General features: G+C 46.8%; 1 protein-coding gene across 1 annotated transcript in view; it reads left to right on the top strand.

Annotated features, from left to right (window-relative positions):
* Positions 1-12,146, top strand: part of QSOX1 (quiescin sulfhydryl oxidase 1) — a 102,343-nt gene that overhangs the window by 43,082 nt on the left and 47,115 nt on the right. The window contains exon 4 of the mRNA XM_056844694.1: positions 1,481-1,583. Coding sequence (XP_056700672.1) covers positions 1,481-1,583 — 103 coding nt within the window. The remainder of the gene's footprint in view (positions 1-1,480; positions 1,584-12,146) is intronic.

Raw genomic sequence — 12,146 nt, 5'->3', positions numbered from 1 at the left:
AATGCAGCAGGGCTAGGATTACAGAACTGGAAAACAATGCAAGCAAAAAACTTGGCCTAAGGTAACACAGCTTGATTTACTGTAATGCAAAGGTGGAAGACGTTGTGTTGCAGTAAAAGGGGGGGATACATACAGTAAACAATGGAATAGACTACAATACTGGTCTTATACTGTTGTTCTGATTCTTTTATAACAGAGGTGTCAAACATGGGGGCCGGATCTGGCCCCTTGAGAGCTCTTATCTGGCCTGCGAGCCAGCCCAAGGCAGCCACCGCCCCCCAGTCCCGAGATGTCAATGATCAAAGACTGTTAAATAAAAGAAAATACTGGAAGAATGTTATTGTGTTAAGCATGTTCATATTTTAAATAAAAAATAATATCATTAATTGGCTTTGCCTATGTCTTCTGTGAAGTTTGTATCTTCGGTACATAGCATTAGATTTTATGGTACACATGGCCCGGCCTGACAAAATGGAATTTATGTCCTATCTGGCCCTCGTAACAAATGAGTTCAACACCCCAGCTTTATAAGAAGGCCCTCTTGAATATTGCGGCTTTGCGCATTCTGCAAAGCAGTAGAAGCCTGAGGGCCTTTCCGTTCTGCGGGAGCTGTCGCGAAGAATGCGCGTGAACAGGATGCTGCCAATCTTACCTGTTTGCAAGGCAGCACCTTCAAAAGTCTTTGGTCAGATGAGCAGTGGTTCCCAAAGTGAGCACTACCACCCCCTGGGGGTGTGTAGGATTACCTAGAGGGGCACTAAGAGACAAGGGGGCAGCAGGGGGGGTGCTAGAGGTGGGGCCCTTCAACTGTGTTGTCCACTAATTTACAATAGATCAAGTTATGGCACCATGCTGGCAAATTTGGTGGAAACTATCAGAATTTGTTTCCAGACTTTAAAGAGCTGGTACCACTGGGTCATCTGTCAGCAATGCTGATTCTGTGACCTTAGGCAGATGATGAGAGGGAGGGCATCTTGGCCATCTTCTGGTCACTAGGGGTGTGAAGGGGGGGCGGTAGTTGTGAATTTCCTGCATTGTGCAGGGGGTTGGACTTGATGGCCCTGGTGGTCCCTTCCAACTCTTATGATTCTAAGTTCATCAGTTTTGTTGAATAAATTCCAACTAAAAAGTTTTAATTTGATTTTGAATAGATGTGCAATTAATTGTCACTGTTTTGAAATTTTGTTATTATCTTCTTTAGTGAGCCATGCAAACCCCTATTTTGAATAATGCTTTTTATAGGATAGGGTAGGGGGCGCTGGGGTTGAGTTTGTGGAACCAAGGGGGCGGTGGCCCGAAAAGTTTGGGAACCACTGCAGATGAGCATGCTGGTCCCACAGTGGTTCCTAGTGATCAGACATGGTGGAATCTACAACTCTCCAAGCACTATGGGCCACTGTCTGGTGGCAAGGGAACTTGCTGTGTTGTGCCTGGTTGCTAGGAATGAGTTGTGATTTGCTGTTGTTTTTTCTTTGCACAGATCATGGGGATGGCATTCGGAGTCTGAGGGAGAGCATAATCTCCAACATAGAAAGAAGCGAAGACGCCTGGCCTCCCGCCTGCCCGCCGCTTGAGGCATTCAGGTAGCTTAAGAAGGGAAATGCAAATCACAACGTACCATTTGAGGGCAGAATGGGCAGACTTCTAGGTTCGTTTTGTGGTGCCCTTTCTACTTCTGAATTTTTTTTGAAAACTGATTTTGTAAAAGTTTTTATTTTTTTAAAAAAAATCAGCATTAACTAGAGTCAAGCAGGACTTATACGTTGATTTTGGGCAGAGATCATGACTTTCTTTGAACATGTTACTCCATAACAAAAAATAATACTGGAACATTACAATAACGTGCTTTCCCCACAGTGTAAAAAAATCAGCCGGGGAGGGGAATTAAATTGGGGGGAAATGGTGGGGAAAAGATTAGACACCCCTCCTCATGTATTTGTAGTCCTGATCTGATTTCTGTCCCTTCATGGGGGCAGATCTCCTACACTGTATCTTGTTTGATCCTCGATACTATAGTGCTTAAGGGGATGGTTGCAATATTCTGTATTGAGGCTGAGAACATGAAGCGTTGCCTGCAGCCACAAGGTGAGTTCAAAGAAGAGGCAACATTCAGATGGGGGTTTTCTTGGCTCACAGTTCATTGTGCCAGCTTATGTTTATTTCTGCAGAGCCATGGCTGAATGTCTGTTTTTCAGCCAGCTGTGAAATAAATATTGTGGGATTCTCCTTAGCCATTCAAGTTAGATCTGTTTTGGTTTTTTTGCCCTATGTGTAATTTTACAAGGTAGTATCAATGTTGGGGTCCACAGTATTAGCTGAAAACTAGGGAATTTTTACCAGAGGGTCACTTTGCAGAATGGATAGTGTTGTTAAAAAGAAGAAAGAAAAAATTGCCTCTGGTTTTAGACAGAGTGCCTTTCCCTCACTGCCCACTGATTGATCAAAAAGGTTTCCCCCAGAAAACTGAGACCCAAGGCAGGTAATAACAATAAAACCTGCACAAGGTAGCATAATTGTAAAAGCAACAATTCAGACAATTAGCAGAAAACCTGATTGACCACAGCCAGCCCCCAAATAGAAGCCCTGGCATTCTGTCTTGTAGGAATCGACCATGGCCTTAGAACTGTCAGGGCTGGGTTCTGCTTCTTCCTTGCCCACAGTCTAAGCTCTCATGCCCCATGTTATTTCCCCCCCCCTCCTGTGTCCATTTCTATAAGTTACTCCTGAGTACAGTTGTGACACTAGAAGGATTTATTCTTGTTTCACCCCGTGATGCGGCATCTTGTTCAGCATCATCTTTTCTTGTTGCAACATTCCTCCAAGGAGGACGTTCCTTTGAATAAATTTCTGGCTTTATGTTGGTGTAGGTCAAATTGCGTCAATCCAACATGTGGCATGTTTTGCATTGCATGTCCAGCTGGTACGTGCAGCAGATTAAATGTGTGTAGGATCATGACACATTATGATCTATGTGCATAAAGTGCTTCCAAAGCCTTACGGGGAGGATTTTGTAATGCCCTATCCAGTTCTCCGTGGCGGGTATGCAAGGAAACTGCGAGATGTGAGTACAAGTCAGATGTGAGTACTCAGAACATCTGACTCAAGCCATCTGCACATTCAGCCAATGTATGGAGAGCAGGAGCAGCCATGAATTCACGAACCTGCATGATCCTTGGCTCATGAACGTGGCACCTACACTCAGAGGTAGTGTTAGTACATATGCTCCTTCCCCATGATCAGAAACATTTGGAAAAAAGCACCCCCAATCACTGGGAGGGAGTATATATACTGACACTTCCTCTGTGTGGAGGCAGGGGGTGGGGCCAGCACACTCATGCTTGCTGCCCCCATATTCGGGCCACATGCAGAGGGGTCATATATAGAGAGAAGGCTACATAGAGCATTCCCCTTCCCTGTTATATATGGTACAAGGAGATTCTTTTTCATAAGTTTGTAGTCCTGTGTGTCAAAAGGAAAACTGCATGGAACAAAGTGGACTTACTGCTGAGTAAATAAGGGTCGATTCAGGCTGCAAGTCCTGTATTTGAGCAATGTCTACTCTGGCTAGCAGCAGGTATCTAAAGCAGGGGTGTAGAGCATAAGGCCCGAGGGCCGGATCCGGCCCCTTGAGAGCTTTTATCCAGCCTGCAAGCCAGCCGAGACAGCTGAGGCAGGCCTGGCCAGAACAAGTGAAATTTATGTCATATCTGGCCTTTGTAACAATTGAGTTAGACACCCCTGATCTAAAGTCTCAGGAAGAGGTCTTTTGTAGTCTTGCTTCCTGTGATTCCTTCATGTTATAAGGAAACAGAACAATACTCCAATACAAAGCTGGCAGAACAGTACTCCAATACAAAGCAATACAAAGCTTGGAGTATTCCCAACAAAATTCCCAAAGGAATTTTCAGTCTAAAACCCACAGTGATGAAGACAGCCAGGGAGAGAGGAGTAGAAACCAGGGTAGGAAGAGATGAATCAGAGCAAATGCATTTAAGAAACTTCAGCTGTGGCCCCATAACCAAATTTGTAGGAGTAGGATTTAGAAATCGTAAATTGGGGATCTGCCATCACCAGTTGCACATCTGTGAAATGGGAGTAATAAATCAACTTCCGTGGGCTATAAGGTTAAACAGGGTCAGATTGTATTGTATGTGTTGAAAGTACTACATAATTTTTGCTGCTCTTGAGATTATACAGTACATTATGACTCCAGTGTAGCCCTAGGATTTTTATGCTGAGCAGGATTTTGTCATTTAAGAAAAGGGGGAAAAATTATTTCCAGCATCAAAGTATTATATTGATTAAAATTCCCCCCCCCCCAAAAAAACATTAACATTTCAGCCTGCTTATTGTCATCTTAGGGATGTGGGTGGTGAAATGGCTAAGGGACTTTGGCCAGCTAATAATAGGAAGCTCCTGTATATGTTGGCCCTTGAACCTGAGATGTCCCCGCCCCCCATGAGGACAATAACTGGGCCAGAAGTTGCTACTTATATACAGCTGAAGGTAGGAGGCCTAAATGGGTGCGTGCGTGTCCCGCATGTGAGCTTTGGTCACAGTTTGGTTGAGACTTCCTGCAGGTTGTGTGGGATTGGATCTCAGGTATCACAGCAATTTAGGGTAGTTGTCAGGACAGCATTCCACAACAATAAAACGTGAGTGGTGCAATTGTGTTGCATTTCCCCCCCCCCCCCCCATCAATACCTTTCAAACGCTTGGTATCTTTTCATCATTTTCCAGGGCTGGCTCCCAGTGAAACTGGCACCATGTTTTAGGCTGACGTGTTCTCACAAAGGGGAAGGTGGAGAGGCTTCTTCACAGTTGCCTGGCAACTGTAGAAAGCATCCTTCGCCTAGTCAGGGAGAGTGTCATAAATGAAAATACACACACAAACAGGGAACCCACATAGACTTGTGTGGGACGTCTCACTTTTTCCTGTTATCTCCTCCCTCGCTATTTCCTAATTCCCTGGCAGCCACCATAGCCTCTCTCCTTTTCTTCTTCCCTTCCCTTCTTCCCAACTACCAGCTAACTTAACTTTATCTGATCCTTTGTCTTCAGCTTCCCCTCTTTCCCTCTCCCTGGCAGCCTTTCTCCTGGATAAAAACTGGCCCAGTTTGCAGAGGCAACCGCTGGGGGCAGGCCAGGTGGTGTGGGTGGTGAGTCCCTAGCAAGTCCTTCTCTATCAGGGGCCATGACTGTTTCCAGGGCTGTTTAGGCCTGCATGTCCACCCCTGCTCCCCTTCATGGCTTTGCCTTACAGAAACCAAGCTTTGGAAGTCTCAGCAGTATTGATGTAGTTGCCTAGCAACCTCTAAAATGGTGATTGAGATCTTAGTGGGCAGTCTTTTCTGAAAACACAGGTGTGGTTTCTATTATTTTGGGAAGTTTTAATCCCCCAATGTGTTTTTTCAGGTTTTTTGCAAAGTTGGGATTTCCTTCAGGTTTGTAGAGCAATCGCCCCCAACTGTTCCTAGCCCCATTTTATGGGTGTGTTGATCCACATTCGGTGGTCTGCTTTGGAATCAGGCATATGTTTATACTACTCAATGGCTACCCTAGTTCAAGCCTGTACAGATAGCGAAACCAAATGTTGAGGTTTAGATGCATAAACTGGATTTACCAGGCACATCAGTGTTAGAGCCATGGAATCCTGGAGTTGGAAGGCTCAGCAGTATTGCCTTAGAGGTGGCCTTCTAGTCTGACACCATCCTCGGTATGCGAAATACAAAGCTTGGAGTATTCCCAACAAAAGACTGTACAACCTCTGTTTGGAAACCTCCAGAAAGGGAGAGCTCTCCACACTCTCAAATAAGTCAGTGTCAGAAGATCTTACCTTGTAGACTGCTTGTTCATTCATTTATTTATTTAAATGTATATACCCTGCTTTCCTCCCCAGGGAAGACCACAGACCATTTACAACACACTGTTCCCCCCTCACCCATGCTGACTTTGCTCTGGACTATTACACAGCTCCCCCTCACCCATGCTGACATTTCTCTGGACTATTACACAGCTCCAGCGTGGTTAACAGCAGTGGTTTGGAGCTGTGGAGTCTGATCTGGAGAACTGGGTTTGATTTCCCACTCCTCCACATGAGCGGTGGAGGCTAATCTGGGGAACTGGATTTGTTTCCCCACTCCTACACATGAAGCCAGCTGGGTGATCTTGGGCTAGTCACAGCTCTATCAGCCTCACCTACCTCACAGGGTGTCTGTTGTGGGGAGGAGAAGGGAAGGTGATTGTAAGCCAGCTTGATTCTGCCTTAAGTGGTAGAGAAAGTCAGCATATAAAAACCAACTCTTCTTCTAAATGTATATACCCTGCTTTCCTCCCCAGGGGAGACAGGTAGAGGGGAAATGTTGAACATTCTTCTGTTTAATGCCTAGTTTTATCCCACCCCTTCCACCAAGGAGTTCAGAGCTGCAATTGTAATTTTTTTCCTCCCTCATTTTATCCCTCCGACAGTCCTGTGAGGGTGAGGCCAGGAGGGCGCGATTAGCCCAGTGTCACCCAGCCCTGGCATGGATAGCCCAAGCTAGCCAGATCTTGTCAGATCTCAGAAGCTAAGCAGCGTTGGTCCTGGTTAGAAATTGGATGTGGGACCACCAAGGACTACCAGGGTCACAGTGCAGAGGAAGCTAACGGCAAACAGCCTCAGTTAGTCTCTTACTTTGAAAACCCTACTGGGTTGCCATAAATTGGCTGCGACTGGACGGCACTTTAGACACCCCCCCCCCCCGCAAATGCCACAGCTGAATTGGGTTTTGAATGTAGGTCTCCCAGGCCCTAGTCTTACCCTCTCACTACTACCCTGCCCTTGGCGTCAGAGGAGGATGTGTGTGTGGTTCTTTAGAGAAAGAATGTATGTGGTAATCTCTGGTATGAAGAGTACAAACTGTATTATTTTGGCTGCTTGGATTGATTTGACTCATGCCCGGTAATAACTGAGCTCTGGATGATATGCTGTCCTGATGATATGCCGTTTTGTTTGCCTTGACCTAGGAGTGCTGTCTGAAATGTTGATGGTTTTATTGTGTTTTATGCATCTGTAGTTTGTGGTTACTTCGTTAGCGGCCTGGAGTCTTAACAAGATAAGGCGGGTTATAAATATTTTGAACCAATAAGTAAGATGCCTTAAGCAGTTGCCTCCGACCTCTGAAGTACAGATAAGAAACCCAGCTCAGATCTTCTTCATCAGTAGGGCTGTCAATCAAAAGACTTTTTAGCCAATTACTCAATGAAGAAGCAAATTATTGTGTGTGTTACTGATGACCATCCGGCTTATCGGCTCAGAGCATGTAGGCTATAAGGAATGCTCTGGCTATAAGGAATGTTTAAATGGGAAGGATTAGTACAATTTTGTAGCGGTCTCTGAAGCATCCCTTAATTATTAGGTTTCCAGAAAATGGTTTCCAGAAAAAGACTTCCTTGCATCATTTAAGCAGATCAGTATCTGCCCCTCCAGGGGCTAATGCTATGATTTAATAACATCATGGTACTAACATTTAGGTAGTAAAGAGAACAGTCATCTTTGATAATAATTCTAGAGGTGTAACTGTGTTAATCTCTTGCTTCATAAGTAAATGGTAGTCTAGTGTCACCTTAAAGGCTAACAAAATATTATTATTCCAAAATCATTTTAATGCTTTATTTACTATTTCCAGTTCTATTACAAAAGTAATTAACTGCCCTCCACAGCAATCATATCCAGTCAGAAAAATACAGAAAGTGTATAACTTTATCCTAAAATTTGTTATTCTGGAATGTGATGAAAAGTGACCATTTTTTTGCAGATCTGTTTGGTTCTTTAACAGCCATATTCTTAGAACTTATGTAATGGCTTAGTTTTGCCATTAAAATGATTTTCCACACTAGAAGGTGTCATTGACTCTTTATGTTATCCTAGAGTAAGCTTTTTGGGTACTAGAACCCACTTCTTTATATAGTGTGAGTGCTTCCTTACTAGGTGTTACCACTATGGGGGTTTAACTGGCTTAGCAAAACCAGCGGAATGGTCTTTGTATTTTTCTAGACTAGATTTGAATGTAACATAATTACATTTCATGCTGTCCTTCATGTTAATTGTTTGCATATCTCCTCCATAAAACAACAGCATAGTAAGGATCTGTGCATTGAACCAGAAGAAGGGGCTGTAGTCCACAAACGCTTGTGCTAGAATAAAATTGTGTTAAACTTTAGAGTGCACCAGGGCTTCTCTATTTATTAATTGGCTTTGAGTGAAAGGGGGCTCTGATGCCTGGATTTCATCTTTTTTGTCATGCTGTCCACATCGCAGATATGGAGAAGGAAATCCATTGTGGAAATCTCCCCCCCCCCCCAGCATGTATCACATTTTGATTGGTTGGTTGTGGCCACAGCCCCTTGAGAGGAATTCTGAAATAGCATGGAATTCATGGGCTGTTGTTGCATAAGGCAGGTCTGAGTCTCTGCTTCCCACACAGCAATGTATCGGTGCTGAAGGAAGCAGAGCCTGACGTGTATTTTACTCTTGCCGGGAGGGGCCAGCAGCTCCTTAATAAGCACAGAAACAAGACACTCACCATACAGGAACAAGGTCACAGACAGACACAAGCTCCTCGCCCTTAAGGTCTTGGCTGCAGGCCACGGCTTTCTTTGAAGTTTAACACCACAGCAAACCGGACTCCAAATGAAGCTTCTAAGAGATAAATCTCAGCAAGGTTGTCAGAGACAGGTGGCATGCAATAACATTTGCTCCCACGAGGCACTTAAGGGTCAGTCTTGCTTATATTGCCTTCGTGACTCTCCAGGTGTTTCAACTCAACTGTCGGCTTCAGACTCTCTGTGCCAACTTATGTCTTATGTCCAAAAGCCGGGCTGACTTTCTCCTTTGCTGCAGTGCCATTCTACCTTTTACCCTTCTTCTCTCCACTGGTGGAGGAGACCCTGAAGGTGAAAGGCTTTCTCTTCCCTGTTCCTGTTCTCTTGTTTCAGACGGCCACTCTTCCGGCTCAGAGGTCCCGTCTTGCTGTTCCGGTGTTATCTCTTCAGAGGGAGTGAGGGCTTGTTCTGCCGCCTCCTCTTCTTCTGAAAAGTAACTCACAGGCTGACTCACGACAGCTGTGAAGACTGGTGCCCTGTGAAATGTCTGGCAAGAACTTGACCTGCGTGCTGTCACCTACCTCTGGCCAAAGGAGGGAAATGCAGGGAAACCAGCCACACTGAGAAGAAAATATCTGATGTCAGTAGGTTTGAGTTGAACCCAGGATTGCCAGCCCCCCCCCCCCCCCGCTCCTATTTCCTGCTGCCACTCTAAGCGGCCGGCGGGATAATTCTTTTAAGACTATTGGGCCGATGGTGTGATGTCAGTTCCAGCAGAAAGCCCGGAAGTGATGTGGGTGCTCTCTAGGAATCACTGGAAACTCTTCAGTTCCCCCATAAAGTTTCCAGTGATTCCTCAAGTGATTCCTCAACTTGGAAGGCTTTAAGAGGGGAGTGGACATGTTCATGGAGGAAAGGGGTATTCACGGCTACTAGTTAAAATGGACACTAGTCATGATGCATACCTATTCTCTCCATGATCAGAGGAGCAGGCCTGTTATATTAGGTGCTGTGGAACACAGGCAGGATGGTGCTGCTGCAGTCGTCTCGTTTGGGGGCTTCCTAGAGGCACCTGATTGGCCACTGTGTGAACAGACTGCTGGACTTGATGGGCCTTGGTTCTTATGTTCTTATGATATAATGTTGCTTCCAGGTTTCCTCAGAACTGAAGTCACACCATCTCTGATGGCCGCCATTCATGTCCCAGCCCCCCCCCCCCCGGGGTCTCCCGCTGGATGATCATGCCTGACCAACTCTAGTTGAAAGCTGCATTCTGAATGGCTGTAGGCCTGCCATCAAGTGCCTCCTTTGCTTTGCCTTGCCCTCGGTTCAAGTGAGGCCAGGTGTCAGGCTGCTATCTCGGTTTCAGTATTGTTTCTGTGTCGGTACTGTACTGTCTAGCCTCAAGGCCGACCACACATACCAAGGCCTGGGAATACTGCTCCTGGGAAAGTTGCCTCTGTCTGTGTATGCTGATGTTGTATAATCTCCCGCCATTTACTGCCTTATATTATCGTTCGGCTAGTAAGACTCTCATAGCTGCCATAGTTCCCTGTATGCACTGTATTGCCTTTTTGACCAGTAAAAGCCATCTGCTTGGATTCTATACGACTCTGTGGTGATTTCTGGTTCGACGGGTCAGGAGCTTACATTATGGCAGCTATCTCTCATCTTCTTTATTATACTACTAGTCAGGCTGGAGCCCAGGGGGGTTCGCCTGCCGCTTGGATGGGAGCTGAGAAGCTCTCTGAGTGACCTACTATCCTGGATTCCTCTCGGAAGGATCCCACCCTGTTACAGGACATAGTCGCTGAACTCTTCAGAACTACCCTAGAGGTTTGCCGCTTGAGGGAACTGGTACAGGAGCAGTGGCAATCTCTTAAAGGGACTCTCTGGATGTTGACGTCGGAGGATACTGATACTCGTTTAGATCTTCAGGTCTTGGATCAATTACTGGACGATGCCCGGTTGGCAACTGAAGATTTACAAGTACTAACTGGACTTTTGGATAATCTTATTTCTCGAGAGACTCTTTCCTCTAGTTCTATCATGGCAGGAGCCCCGCCGGAGGGTTTTTCCCTGATCCCGGATGCGGCCAGCTGTCAGGCTGAAGCCAAGCGAATCGCTATTCACACCGCTCTTCTCCTTGTGGAATGTACAAAGGACACCCCGGTCGCCACCTTGGCGCAGGCTTTGACCTCGACTTTTGGAGCCGATGCACCTGCACTGGCGGTTCGAATACAACCCTTGCTGGGCGGGGAATCCGACCCCATACTCTCACTCCTGGAAACAGAACTTTTACCGCGCATTACGGCGGAGGCTGCCCTAAGACTTGAGAACGCCAAAGTTCTTGCGGATAAGGATGCCGCCGAAGCGGCTAAGGTCGCCAGAGAGAGAGAGGCTGCTGACGCAGCCAAGGCGGCAGCAGCAAGGGTTAGGGATCGGGCGAGAACGGATACGCGCCCCAAGGGCACTGTACAAGGGCTATCAGGTCTGTCTTTTTCCCCGGCGTTTGTCCCGTCGCGCGCGACCCAACGCGCACGCCGTTTGGCTGACCGACGTCTAGACTCAGGAGAGTCTGAAGACGAGGATCTTTATGGAGATAGCTCTCAATGGGCCACGAGCTTCCGGACCAGTAAGCCTCATCTCACTGGTGGCCCAAGTGAGGAGGTTCACCTCTTACGAGCCCAGAATCGGGAGCTCTCCGACCGTGTTGATCAACTCCAAGAACTAATGGAACGTATGCTTCAGGATAACAGGCAATTACAACAAACCCTGATAGCCCAAGCACAGCCTGTTCCGATACCGGGTCAGGGGGTGCCCATCCAGCCACCCCAACCACCCGCTAATGTGCCTGCTCCACCCTTGCCTCCCGGAGCTCCCGTTGTTCCTCCGCCCGGACCACCCGTGCAACCGGCCCAACCTGCGCCCGGCCCTTGGAAGCAACTTAAATTGAGGACTACGTACGACGGATCTCTCGAGACTTTGCCTTGTTTCTTGCATCAAGTGGACAGTTATATGCGAGAACAAGGACAACTTTTCCCCACGGAAGATAGCCGGGTGCGTTATGTAGCTTCCCTTCTGACAGGTAAAGCAGCTGACTGGATGGTCCTCCAGTTTGACACCCGCTCTCGAGCTATTCGTTCCCTCAACAACTTCATGACTGCTCTAAGAAGGAGGTTTGAAGGCCCCTTCCTGGGGGAAAGAGCCAAAACGGAACTCTTACAACTCAAACAAGGCTCTGCTACAGTTCGAGAATTTGCCGATGAATTTCAACGACTGGCAAGCAAAATTGTAGGCTGGCCCGAAACCACTCTAATTCATCATTTCAGGGAAGCCTTGCACCCTGACGTTCTGAACTGGTCATACATGCGGGGCGATCCCGATACCCTTGAAGACTGGATTCTATTGGCCGAGGAAGTGGAAAGCCGCCGACGCTTTATTTCCCTAGTCCGTCAAAAGCACAAGGAAAAAGGCACCCAAAAGCCGCAATCCAAGGCACCACCGCCCGTCCCACGAAATCCTCCACGTCCGCCCCAGGAACGTGAAGTCCGATTTCAGAG

The sequence above is a fragment of the Euleptes europaea genome, chromosome 2 (assembly GCF_029931775.1).
Source record: "Euleptes europaea isolate rEulEur1 chromosome 2, rEulEur1.hap1, whole genome shotgun sequence".
NCBI lineage: Eukaryota > Metazoa > Chordata > Lepidosauria > Squamata > Sphaerodactylidae > Euleptes > Euleptes europaea.
This window is presented reverse-complemented; position numbering and strand designations above follow the sequence as displayed.